This window comes from Taudactylus pleione, unplaced genomic scaffold (genome assembly GCF_031769625.1).
Source record: "Taudactylus pleione unplaced genomic scaffold, aTauple2 ptg000783l, whole genome shotgun sequence".
Taxonomy (NCBI): Eukaryota; Metazoa; Chordata; class Amphibia; order Anura; family Myobatrachidae; genus Taudactylus; species Taudactylus pleione.
In genome coordinates, this window is record NW_028285185.1 from 947,918 (window position 1) to 962,277 (window position 14,360).

General features: G+C 42.0%; 1 protein-coding gene across 1 annotated transcript; it reads right to left on the minus strand.

The window, feature by feature from the left end:
* Positions 1-202: 202 nt before the first annotated feature.
* Positions 203-1,129, minus strand: LOC148475066 (olfactory receptor 5AR1-like). The gene has a single exon (XM_088457768.1). It carries the CDS (start codon positions 1,127-1,129, stop codon positions 203-205), a length of 927 nt encoding a protein of 308 aa, XP_088313894.1.
* Between the last annotated feature and the right edge of the window lie 13,231 nt (positions 1,130-14,360).

The window sequence follows — 14,360 nt, forward strand, 5'->3', positions numbered from 1 at the left end:
CCTGGAGTGCATCTAATTTTATTTTTTTTTCACTGTGTTGCTACTGCCACTGGACATTACTGGTGTACCGTAAGTGTGAGTGACCATTTTTTATTACATTTTATGTATTTGTAATATACATTTCAAGAAAACTATGTTATCTAGATTGCACTAAAAAAGGCATTTCTTTAATAAACAAACAAATAATGGTATATTTTTAATGTCACTTAACTTTGGCTATCCTCCTTTTCAGAGCTTTTTTCACATCTTTGTTATTTAAGCTGTAGATCAGTGGATTGAGCATGGGGACAGCAGCTGTATTAAATAAGGCAAAAAGTTTTTTGGACTCCAAGGTGCTGCTGGTGTTAGGTGTCAGATATTGACTGAAAAGTGTTGTGGACAGTAATATGACGACCGTGAGGTGTGAGGAACATGTGTAGTAGGCTTTACGTCTGCCACTCCCAGAACGGATCTTCAGTATGGCCGCTATTATAAAAATGTAAGGAACAAAAGTGAGAACAAGTGGAGTAAGAAGAATAGGACATAATCCCTCTATGAAGAACAGCATTTCCACAAAAGAAGTATCGTCACAGGAGATCCGTATCACAGGGATAATGTCACAGAAGAAGTGGTTGATTTCAATGGAAAAATAGCAAGTCAAGTTATATACCATACCAACAGGAGGAATGTTTTGCACAAAGCACAGCACCCAACAGGCAGAAGCCATTATAACACATTTCCTCCTATTTATAACTATGTGATAACGCAAAGGCATACAGATGGCCGCATAGCGATCATAACTCATGACTGTGAGTATAAACAGCTCAAGACCTTGAAAGGACCCAAACATGAACATCTGCGACATACAAGCAAAAAATGAAATTACCTTTTTCTTAGTAATAAAGTTTGTAAGGATCCTATGCAAAGAGAACGTAGAACAAAAGATGTCTGCAATGGACAAGTTTCCCAGGAAGAAATACATGGGAGTATGGAGAATGGGGTCCCGGCAAGCAAGGAGAATTGTGATGTTACCACATAGGGTGATGAGATAGATGAGAAGAACCAGAAGGAAGATGGGAAACTGCAGATTTGGGTCATCTGATATCCCTTTAATGATGAAATAAAGGACATATGTCTGGTTTCTTGCCATTCTTATGACCAAATTGTAATGTCTGTAAGAAAAAAAACAAATTCTATGTGGAAAATAATTTTTTTTTTTAATTTAACTCCTATTTTTGTCCTATATTAAAAGTAGTATACGAAATTTGAAATCATAATTCAGAATCTACAATTTCACATTTAAAATGCACTGAACAAAAATAATTAGTTATCCAACTACAATGAGTGAAAGACTGCACGCCACCATTCGCACTGAGATCATTAAACAACACAGGATGCAAGAGCTGATTTTGAATGTTGTGGTGGAGGTTCTAGAATAAAAGGAACACTCAAGAGGAGGCCAATACTGTATATCTTACTACTAGGGGTAAATTTGCTAAAGTGAGAGTTTTTAGAAGTGACCTTTGCAACCAATCAGATTCTAGCTATTATCTGCTAGAAGGTGCTAGATAAATGTTAAGTAGATCTGATTGGTTACTATGGGCCATATCTCCACTTCTAAAAACTCTCACTTTAGTAAATATACCCCCTAATGTCATGAGTAACAAACATGGGTCCACATGCACTTTACAGAGCAGCCACTGTATTTCCAACCAGTGCTCGCTACCATAAATTGGGGTCACTTTTATCACTTATTTATTTTGTGTGATATTTTAAGTTTGTATTATTTTTTCTGTACTAGGCTTAGTGATCACCCAATTGTTAAATTTGAAGCCTGAGCATATATGTGCTAGGGCTTGTAACCTCCCAACAGTGAAGAACGATCTGGTTATTGAACTCATCCCTATTATCATAGGGGTTATATAGAACTCTGGAGTTAGCATTCAGCTGTGTCCTATTATCACTAGCTGTGTCCTATTATCACTTGCGGCCTTCACTTTGCAGGAAGAAACTATTAATGTACTTCATTACTTGGTGGACCAACCCATTTAGGAAACCATGTGCTTTATTTTATTTACAAGAGATAACAAAAACTTGCCAGCCGCACTTCTTTACACATTGACATTTTAAAGGACTACATTGCACCCATAGACTTTAATATGAGGTTTATGCTTAAATAGCGCAAATGTATGATAAGTAGAACTTTAATTTAAACCAAAGTAGATAGCCCAGCATAATTGCTTCATCATTATTGACATTTATGGATAACGCCCCCATCTTGACAACCATCCATTTAATATTGTCCTACAAAAAAAGAGGAGATTTTTCAGCAGAGTGAAGAATTTGTGGATAGATCAAATATAATGTAACTTAAGACAAAAAATTTGATGCCAACTTACAGTAAGACATGTCCATGAAACCAACTCTTGTTTCAGTTGTTTTACTATTTTACTCTTAAATTAAATAAATTAAAAAACAACTTAAAAGGTACTTTTTAATTGATGCCTACAATGCCTGCCTTACTGAGAGATAATAGCATATACTTTCTGTTTGTGTAACAATACATTGCTAATAGTAGCCGATTGAAAGATTCAAAACTCCATATATAACAAAGAGTAAATAAACTTAATAGTATGTTTTCTTTACCAAACTGCTATTACAGTGGAAATTGTCCCTGAGTTTAAATAATGTATGTAACAATTTGGGTGAAGTTGGGTAAACCAAAAATATAATAAATTATATTTTTGATGCTTTAATATTACTGATTTTTTTAAAATTGAATTTCTTCATTTTATAGGGTTTTTAATTAAGTGTATATTATGTCCATATAATCCCAGTTTATTTAAATGAAAAAAAGAAAGGGCATACAAACATTTCTTCCAGTATTCTGAACCCTGGGATACATTTTCTAAAAATGCAGGTTCCAAAATGAGTGTTTGGGGCCTGTTGTAAACACACTTTTTCCATTATATACATATTTATTACATGCATACATCATTATATGTATGTCCTGCCTGCACTGTACACCCACTTATTTTAGATCACATACAGTATGCTGCTTTTCATACAAAAGATTTGTTAGTAAACATATTCAACAACTAAGGTGCCACCTTAATGATAAGAAGTAAGTAGTTATATACTGTTCTTAGATACTGGATGTCCTTCTCACAATGAAAATGTTCTATCAAACTGTAAAAAAACAGAAATAGTTCAGTAAATGAGACATCACAGGTAGCTGATTTGTCATCTGCAGTTAGTCACACAGAATCATTGTAATAAATGCAGCTACGGATAAATATCACCAAATATATAGTCCCCTAACTAATAATAAATCCCCTTAGCCATTTTTATTAGTGGCCTCACTAGATCATGTTAATTAGTAATTAAGACATGCTTTCTTATTATGTATACACACATTTATTGTTCTCTCTTAATGGTAACCTGGGCATTATTTATCAGGATAAATGGACTCGGGAGTTTACAGTTGCAAACTAAATTTCCAGGAATAAAATCATCCTTCAAATAAGAGACCAATATTGAGGTTTTTGAAAAGAAAAGTGCCCAAAGATAAGGGGGGGGGTCAACTATATATAATTAATATACAATTAAGGCCCAGATGTTATGGCCCAGGACATGTTGATAAAATGGGAAGCAGTCGGGAAGCCGATGGACGGAATCCCAACCGTTGGCTTCCCGACTGTATAATGCCGGCAAGGGTTAAATGACAGGCATCGAAATCTCGACGCCTGTCATTTTCACTACGCCGGGAACCCAGTTAGGGTTAGGCACCCCCCCGGGGAAGGGGGGGTTAGGTTTAGGCACTTGGAGGAACAAAAAACAATATACCAAGCGCAAATTATTTAGGGTACCAATATCTTCTTTCAAAAGTCAGTGAATCTAAGATCAGCATGTATCAGTCAAATCAAACAGAGTCCTCTTTTGATGCTGGTCCTCTTTAACTTGTTCCTGAAAGAGAAGGAAGAAGAAGACCATGTAATAGATGTGGAGGGATGTGACAAAATAAAGATATTCTTACTCACATCTAGTTTTTTGATGTCCGTCTTTCTTCAATTTCCCTTCAGGATTGGTGTGCGCCCTTGATTAGGAGCTCTCCAATGATCAATAATTCCTCAAAGCTCTGTGCCTTCACATAAAGGAATACATATTGTAAGTTCCAATTGGTCTCAAATATACTGGAAAGATGGATATTCTTAGGTAATACTTGGTTCTCAGTAAAAGATGGCAGATTTTGCACCTCAGATATTTAAAAAAAAGGTAAAAATTCTGTATATACTGTATGGGATCAGTACTGGGTAGTTGAATCCCACCTAGGTAAGCAGAGCAGCACATTCACCTTCTTTCTTTATGGATTCAAAGTGGCCCCACTTTGAAAATGGACTATGGCTCAAGGGTTCACCCTGATTGTATAAATAGTGGTGTATGGACCAAGGAGTTACGTTTTTTTTTTACTTTTTAAACTTTTAAAAAATATTATTTTACTTTTTTCTTTACAATAGAGCAGATGGGCATGAGTACAGCACAGCATACATCAGCATGACTTGTACACACAGCCACTTGTGAGTGGGGACTTTAATCAGCAGAATATAGCGCAGCATACTTCAGCGTGCAGTGTGCCCCCTATACACAGCCACGTTTATCAGCAGTGTATAGCGCAGCATATATCCGCGTGCAGTGTGCCCCCTACAGTCACTTTACCAGCACAGCCACTTGTGAGTCTGGACACAGCCACTTTAATGAGCAGAGCAGTGCGCAGCATGCGAGTGAAATGGCACTGAGTCCCGGTCGTGTCGCCTTATATAGACACCAACTCTTGCGATGTCTGAAGGATGATATTCGGCCTCGAAGTGGGATCCGAGTCAAGCGGGAAAACCCGAGCCAGGGCTCAGGTGGACTTGGATCCCCGGTGTTCAGAGCCGTTCGGATTCCACAGAATCTGAACCGCTCATCTCTAGCACCTTGTATACAGATTCAGAGACTCAGACGCACACAGATATATAGAAGTGTTGCAAATAGAGAGATGGATGTTGTAGGTTAGCTAGCAGACACCACACTTAGGACCTCATTCAGTCGGTCGAAGCGGCCGCACGGTCGTACACCACCGATGTTCGCTATACTGCGCATGCATTAGGTTCACAATGCACGTGCGCAAACTAGCCGCTACGATCAGAAATTTCTCTCTCCTTGAACACAGCCAGGTCGGTAGTTTGAGTGACAGATAGAGGTGTTTGTGGGTGGTAACAGGGGAAGGTGCTTGAAAACAGGGGAGTGGAGATCCGAACGCAGGCGTGCCTAATTATGCGAACGACATTTTATGGGAGTGCATACGGTTTATGGGAGTGCATAATTAGCAAAGTAGTGTCATGGCACATGTGACATGGGAGGTTTTTACACTGACATGATCGAAGAGCTTAAGAGAGGGTATGGTCAACCTTAAGCTCTACGACCAGTTCCGATGGTTACCGATGCTCACGATTAATCCTTATATGGCCAGAGATGATGTGTAATGCGTACGAGAAGGCGCTTCCTCCCCTTGGTCGGCCAGTAACCGACCAGAACTTAGGGACGCAACTTGCGAGGGAATCATTTGCATATCCGGCCCCTTTTCCCGCATGACCGTGCGGCCGCTTCGACCGACTCTGAATGAGGTCCTTAATCCTAATACCTGGCTGGTGACGTGTGATGTCGAAGCTTTTATACACCAGCACTGAACATGAGATTGGTTTGCTTTTATTTTGAATCTACATCAATTTATTTTGACCATGAATTTCTTTATATTTGATGAGAAAAATGTTTTACAAATTGGGTGGGGGGCAGTCATGAGCATCACATTTGCATCCACCTATGTCAATATCTATCTGTTACGTTCTGGGTTATTTGTGGACCCGGGGTGGTAGCAGGAGTGATCACAGAAGCAGATTTGTAAATAAAACTAGGATTTTAATAAGTGCTCGAGTGGACATATAATGGCAGTAAATAAAAGTCCAGGAAAATATAAATGTGCACAAGAGTTCTGTGGTGGGAGCAAAAGGGTTAATGTCCAGGTAGAAACAATTAGAGCAGTCCAGGTGTGCAGGTAGTGAAGCTGAAAATAAACAAGCCAGGTTTGCAGATAGTGAACTGAAGTGCAGGATGTCAGCAGGCTCAGGCACTCAGGTATGGGCAAGGGTGATGGAGGTAGCGGGGTAGTCCAGTGGGAACTAGGGGCTGACAGGCAGACTGGCAGACAGCGGATTCACAGGAACAGGAAAACACAGAGAACTCCCTCTCAGCTAGGCTGAGATACACGTTGCACTGGCAAAGAAGGAAGGCACTGACCCTTCCAAAATACCCCATGCCGTGCTGTTACTGGCCGGAGGGAGCATGTGACTCACCAGGATTGGCCAGCTGCATCACATGGCCAGAAGGCAATATGGCGGCGCCCATGCCAAATGGAACGGAGACGCCGCCAGGCCTTACCAGCGCAGAGTGACAACAGGCCCGCACAACAACGCGCGCAGCCAAAGCCCCCCGCCAGACACCAGCTCCGCCACCAGACAGCCCGCGCCACAATGACCTCACAGGTAACACTCGCCTAGCGCCATGCTGAAATACCCTGGCCGTGACAGTACCCCCCCCTTTTGAGGTGGCCTCAGGGCACTCACCAGGCTTCTCCGGATGGGCAGAATGGAATCTCCTGATGAGCGTGGGAGCGTGGACATCACGAGCATCGGTCCAGCAACGTTCCTCTGGACCGTAACCTTTCCAGTCCAGCAAATACTGTAGATGACCTCTGCGTAGACGAGAGTCCAAGACCTGGGTGACCTCAAACTCAACTCCTCTCTCCGTCTGGACTCGAGGAGAAGTAGATAGAGCACTATGGAATTTATTCAGGACCAGGGGCTTCAATAAGGAAATATGGAAGGAATTAGGGATTTTTAGGTATGGGGGTAACTGTAGACGATAGGCAACTGGATTAATGACTTCCGTTATGGAGAAGGGACCGATGAAGCGTGGTGCAAATTTCATAGACGGAACCCTCAGACGAAGATTCTGGGAGGATAACCAGACCTGGCTTCCAACTTGCATGCGTGGAACTATTCTACGCTTCTTATCGGCCTGGTTCTTATAGCGAGAGGATGCCTTCAACAAATCAGACCGTACTTGAGTCCAGATGGCAGCAAAATTCCGCACCATGTCCTCCACGGCCGGAACATCGAAAACAGGCAGGCTTCGAAATTCGGGAACACGAGGATGAAGGCCATATACAACCTGAAATGGCGTTTGGTTAGTTGACGAGTGGTAGGAAGCATTATGTGCAAACTCAGCCCACGGCAGCAAGGCAGCCCAATTGTCCTGGGAAGATGACATAAAAATTCTCAAGAAAGTCTCTAGATCTTGATTAACTCTCTCGGTGGAGCCGTTGCTTTGCGGATGGTAGGCCATGGAAAAGTTTAACTTCACTTGAAGAACAGAACACAAAGCCCTCCAGAATTTTGCAGTAAACTGCACACAACGGTCAGGGACAATTTCAGCAGGAAGGCCATGTAGACGAAATATGTGTTGGACAAACAACTGTGCCAGGTCAGGGGCAGAAGGTAACTTCTTCAACGGTATATAGTGGACCATCTTAGAAAATCGGTCTATTACAACCCAGATAGTGTTGAAACCTTGAGAGACTGGCAGGTCTGTGACGAAATCCATGGAGAGATGCGTCCATGGACGTGATGGAGTAGGTAATGGAAGCAACTCCCCAGCTGGAGCTTGTCGTGATGATTTATGCTGGGCACAGGAGGAGAAGGAAGAGATGAACTCCATTATATCTGCCTTCATAGAAGGCCACCAATAGTGTCTTTTCAGGAACTCCAAGGTCTTCCGAGTGCCTGAGTGACCTGCGAAGCGAGAGGAATGTGCCCAAGTCAGAAGCTGCTTCCTTAATTCCGGGACCACAAATGATTTTCCCGTAGGAGGCTGAACTTATAATGAGGCAAAAACTCTTGATTCCAAGACAGGGGTATTGCTTTGATTTTCAGATTGATCATCACAGAGGAGAGATCTCGATAGGGCATCAGCCTTCTGATTAAGTGCTCCAGACCGGAAGGTCAGGGTGAACTGAAATCTGGCAAAGAATATTGCCCAGCGGGCCAAACGAGGACTCACACATTGGAGGTTTTTGAGAAATAGGAGATTTCTATGGTCTGTAAATACAGTAAATGGAAACTTGGTGCCTGCTAGCAAATATCTCCATTCCTTCAACGCCAACTTTACAGCTAGAAGTTCTTGCTCACCTATGGCGTAGTTCCTTTTGGCAGGTGAGAATTTTTTAGAAAAGAACCCACACGGATGGACTCGGTTGTCCTCATAACATTGAGACAAGACTGCTCCCACAGCTTCAGATGATGCGTCCACTTCCAACAAAAAAGGCCTGTCCAGATCTGGTTGTCGAAGAACTGGTGCTGAGATAAAGGCCTGTTTTAGAAGATGAAAGGAAGACTCTGCTTCAGGTGACCATTGGGCAGGATTAGCACCTTTGCGGGTCAAGGCTGTAATGGGAGCCAGCAGTGTAGAAAATCCCTTAATGAAGCGTCTATAATAATTGGCGAAGCCCAACAATCTCTGGATGGCCTTCAGTGTCTGAGGTCGGGTCCAATCCAGAATTGCTTGTACCTTCTTGGGGTCCATTTCTAAACTGGAGCCAGATATTACATAGCCGAGAAAAGGTACACTGGGCCCTCCAAAGACGCACTTCTCCAGTTTGCAGTAAAGGTGGTTTTCTCTCAAATGGGTCAGGACCTCCTTAACATGTTCTTGATGTTTAGCCACAGAGGGTGAAAAAATCAGTATGTCATCCAGATAGACAACAACCAAAACATATAACAGATCCCGGAAAATCTCATTAACGAAACTTTGAAAGACAGCAGGGGTGTTACATAATCCAAAAGGCATTACCAAATACTCGAAATGTCCATCTCTGGTATTAAAAGCGGTCTTCCATTCATCGCCAGCTCGGATACAAATGAGGTTGTAAGCCCCTCTTAGATCTAATTTAGAAAAAATGACAGAGCCCTTGACCCTATCAAACAACTCAGTAATCAGGGGAAGAGGGTATCGATTTTTTACAGTAATGTCATTAAGGCCTCGATAATCGATACATGGTCTTAGACCACCGTCCTTCTTGCCAACAAAGAAAAACCCAGCTCCGGCAGGTGAAGTAGTGGGGCGGATGAACCCCTTTGCCAGGTTGTCCCCGGATGTACTCGGTCATGGCTTGAGTCTCAGGCAAGGACAGCGGTTAGGTACGACCACGAGGTGGCATCTTATCAGGTATCAATTCAATTGGACAGTCCCATTCCCTATGAGGGGGTAAGATATTTGCTTGTTGTTCAGAAAAAACGTCGGAAAACATCTGATATTCCTTGGGAATGGCAGAAGAAACTAATGAAACTGTCTTTCTCACAGGTCAAATTTTTGGAAGACAGGATTTCTGACAGTCCATACCCCATGACAGAATCTGCATAGAACTCCAATCTATCCTGGGATTATGTTTACGTAACCAGGGTAGACCAAGAACAATTTCTTGAGAGGCCTCTGATATCACCAGGAATTTTAAGGACTCAGAATGAAGTGCCCCAATTCGGACCAATACAGGTTGAGTCTCTTTGGTGACTATCCCGTTAGTCAGAGGGCGTCCATCTATCGAGGTCAGAGAGATAGCATGGTTGAGAGTCAAACAAGGTATCTGAAATTTATCAATGAAACTAGACGTTATGAAATTTCCGGCTGCTCCTGAGTCGATTAGAGCAGTAGCAAAGACAGGGTTGGGTTTAAGATCCAAGGCTAGGGTAATCGTGAAATCTTTAATTTTTGGAGACGGGTTCATAACTGCTAACTTGATGTCTCCAGGGTCAGTTAGGATTTGGCATTTCCCGGTTTACGGGGACAGGAGATCAGCAGGTGACCAGACTCTCCGCAGCACAGACAGAGGTTCTTTTGCATTCTTCTCTGATGTTCTTCTTTGGAGAGGTGTGTATGATTCACCTGCATAGGCTCCTCTTCAGTGGGAGAAGGAATGGGACAGGTAGAAATGGAGGGGGTAAATGACCTTTGCCGGTCAGTTCTGTTTTTTTCAGCCTGACATTCCCTGAAGTGTAGGTCAACTTTGATACACAATGAAATCATGTCATTCAGATTAGTAGGAAGCTCTCGAGTGACTAGATCATCCTTTAGTCGGTCTGACAACCCATGCCAGAAGGCCGAGGTGAGGGCTTCCTCATTCCATTTGAGCTCTGATGCTAAAATTTGAAATTGCACGGCATATTGACTGACAGGACGGACCCCTTGCCTCAGTATCATGATGTTTGATGATGCTGATACAGTACGCCCCGGTTCATCGAAAATCCTCCTGAAGGATGACACAAAGCCTGCGTAATTATCCAGCAGTGGATCTGAGCGCTCCCATAGTGGGGAAGCCCATTCCAAGGCCTGGCCGGATAACAGAGAGACTATATAAGCCACTTTAGTTCTTGCAGTTGGAAAGTTGTCAGGCTGCAGGGTAAAATGTATGTCACACTGATTTAGGAATCCTCGGCAGAGTTTAGGTTTGCCGTCAAATTTATTTGGTAAAGGAAGACGTAAGCGGGGAGATGATCTGCCTCCTGTATTCCCAGACGCTGATGCGGATGTAATTGCTGGTACTTCAGGGGTAGAAAAGGAAGTTTGCAAACTATCCTGTCGCTTGGACATCTCTTGCAGAAATTTAGCCATCTGATGCTGCATGTTTTCCTGATTTTCTAATCGACCAGAAATGCACCTGAACAAATCCACTCCTGACTCCTGATCCGTGGCCGGCTCCATGTGGCCAGTGCAAACTGTTACGTTCTGGGTTATTTGTGGACCCGGGGTGGTAGCAGGAGCGATCACAGAAGCAGATTTGTAAATAAAACTAGGATTTTAATAAGTGCTCGAGTGGACATATAATGTGGCAGTAAATAAAAGTCCAGGAAAATATAAATGTGCACAAGAGTTCTGTGGTGGGAGCAAAAGGGTTAATGTCCAGGTAGAAACAATTAGAGCAGTCCAGGTGTGCAGGTAGTGAAGCTGAAAATAAACAAGCCAGGTTTGCAGATAGTGAACTGAAGTGCAGGATGTCAGCAAGCTCAGGCACTCAGGTATGGGCAAGGGTGATGGAGGTAGCGGGGTAGTCCAGTGGGAACTAGGGGCTGACAGGCAGACTGGCAGACAGAGGATTCACAGGAACAGGAAAGCACAGAGAACTCCCTCTCAGCTAGGCTGAGATACACGTTGCACTGGCAAAGAAGGAAGGCACTGACCCTTCCTAAATACCCCATGCCGTGCTGTTACTGGCTGGAGGGAGCATGTGACTCACCAGGATTGGCCAGCTGCATCACATGGCCAGAAGGCAATATGGCGGCGCCCATGCCAAATGGAACGGAGACGCCGCCAGGCCTTACCAGCGCAGAGTGATAACAGGCCCGCACAACAACGCGCGCAGCCAAAGCCCCCCGCCAGACACCAGCTCCGCCACCAGACAGCGCGCGCCACAATGACCTCACAGGTAACACTCGCCTAGCGCCATGCTGAAATACCCTGGCCGTGACACTATCTCAGCTGGTGGGAGCAGGAGTATGTGTTCACTAAGAAAACAAAAAATATCCTATCTATATATGCATGTGGATCAGATATGTAAATGACATCCTCCTAATTTGGGAGAGTGAGGTGAAGATACTTTTAAAATGTAATCAGATCTTGAATTATAATGCCTTTTTTTTAACTCTAATAATGGAAAGAGACAGAAAAGTTTAAACTTTCTTGACATTTCCATGCAATTTGCGGAGAATGGTACCATCACTACTGGTTTATACAGTAAAGAAACCTCCACCAATATTCTCCGTCAATCAAGTTCCCATCTCCTTTCCACACTGAGAGGAATCCCAAGAAAGGAATACCTCAGAACCAGGAGGAACTGTTATGAGGATGAACTCTTTGAAAACAGAGCTATCAAAGTAAACCACAGATTACATATGAGAGGCTACAGCCAGATATTAATCATCAGCCATAAAAAATCACAAAAGCCAGATATCATGAAATGCTTATTCTATCCAAAATCACAGCATATTGTCAAGAAAGACCACAAATCAGGACTTTCTCCAGAAACACTGGCACATTCTCTGGACTTACCAAGATCTAGCCAAAGTTTTAGGAGATAAGATATTGATGAGCTGGAGGAGAGAAAGGAACCTAAAGAATACGATAGTACACATCCATCTTTGGTCCAACCGACATAATCAACCAAAAAGCATGGGCTTCTATCATTGTGGTAAGTGTAGCGCATGTCAATTTACCATACCAACAAAAGAATATATAGACAAGTTCCAACATACTTGGAAAATCAGAGATTTTATCAACTGTGACAGTACAAATGTTATTTACTGCATGATGTGTTCCTGCAATAAGAAATATGTAACTAAAACCAGCCACCCTTTCAAAAAGAGACTCTTTGGGCATGTTGGGAGTATTGAAACTGCTCAATCTGATGGCAACAAATTCAAAATATTAACTAGTGTGGCCAGACAATGTTTAACTCACTCATCAGAGTAATCTTAAGGGGCTTCAAGCCTTTACCATGGAAAACATATTACTTAATATCAGTGGTAGAGACTGATAAGAAATTATTTATAAAAAAAGCAGGTATTTTTTAATGGGAGGTAAATTCCTAATGATAATGTTAGTGTTTTCTTTAAAATCTAAAACTGTTGATTGTAGAATATTTACAAGGAAATATTTAAGGATTAGGGATGATTCTATTAACATGTCTAATTTAATTAATTTCTGTTCTAATGTAATGTGAGTCCTCCAGACTTTAGAATATTCATGGGGAAAATGCTTGAGGATTGGGATATTTTTTTCACCCATTTAATTTAGCAATGAATTAATATTTTCATACTTTTTAAATTATACAAAAAAAAATATATTTCACATAACTAACTATGGCTATAATTTAATTATTTTTATTGTATACATAATACACAGTACATTACATCCACACACTATGTACCTGATTTTTAATACAACTTAAGATTTATCATAATGCTCTCCCCTTCATTTAATGTTCTTTGCAATTTGATTTATTATTATTTACACTACACTAAATGTGGTTTGCATCATTTACTTTTATTATAGTTTTTAATAAATTTTTTGTACATTATATTTTTTACACAGAATAAAAGATTGGATATTTTATCACATTGTTATAATTACTGAACATAAGTTAATTTATAATTTTTTTCTATGTGTGTACTGATATGTACTGAATGTATATATGTGTGTGTGTATATGTGGGCATGTATGTATGTACATTTTTTTATGGCACGTAAAAAATACTTAATCACTTCAGGAAAGCATAATCATGTTAAGTCATCTTAATTATCGTGTTTACACATCTATTCTCTTCTTTTTCTTAATCATTTATTGTTTTCCCTTTCCTTTTTAGACTGTGGGGTCAAAGCCTATCGCACAGTTTTAGCAGATCCCCTGGTGCAAATATAATACTACTACTACTACTACCACTTACACTGATCAGCCATAACAAATATGGGAATTGGTATGATATACCGATGGATGGGATGCTGGCAGTCAAAACACAGATGCTGGCATCCTGATTGTGAAGAATCCCGATAGGGGCCGGTGAGTACCCTAACCCTTCCCTCTCCCCCCCTAACCCTTGCTTAGTGGTGCCTAACCCTAGCCACCCCCCGGTGGTGCCTAACCCTAACCTCTCCCCAGTAGGGCCTAACCCTAACCCCCTTCCCGCACCCTAAACCTAACGCTCCCCAGGGGATGCCTAACCCTAACTTCCCCTGGGGGGTGTCAATCCCTAATCCCCCCTCCCTGTAGCCTAAGCCTAACTCTACCTGGGGGGTGCCTAAACCTAACCCTCCTCTCCACGGGTAACACCTAACAGCACCTGCTTACCTTTGTTCGGGTTTGCTGCTGTCAGGATTTAGGCATTGGGAAAAAGATAGGCGTCAGGATTTTGATGCCTATCATTAGCCCCGTGTTGGGATTCCGATGTCGGGATTCCGACAGCCGGCATCCTGGCCGCCGGTAATGTGACTGCATCCCCATAAAACCACCTGCTTAATATTATGTAGGTCCCCCTTGTACCACCAGAACAGCTCTGACATATTGAAGCATGGTCTCCACAATACCTCTGAAGGTGTCCTGTGGTATCTGGCATCAAGTTGTTAACATGTCCTGTAGGTTTTGAGTTTGGGCCTCCATGTCTTGGACTTATTTTTTTCATTTGAGCTATATTGATATACTAATTATTAATGTATGAAGATTCTTCTGTTTTCATTTTACTG

What these genes read in the sequence shown, in the direction of transcription:
- LOC148475066 (XM_088457768.1), bottom strand. Translation starts at nt 1,129, where the DNA reads ATGGCAAGAAACCAGACATATGTCCTTTATTTCATCATTAAAGGGATA.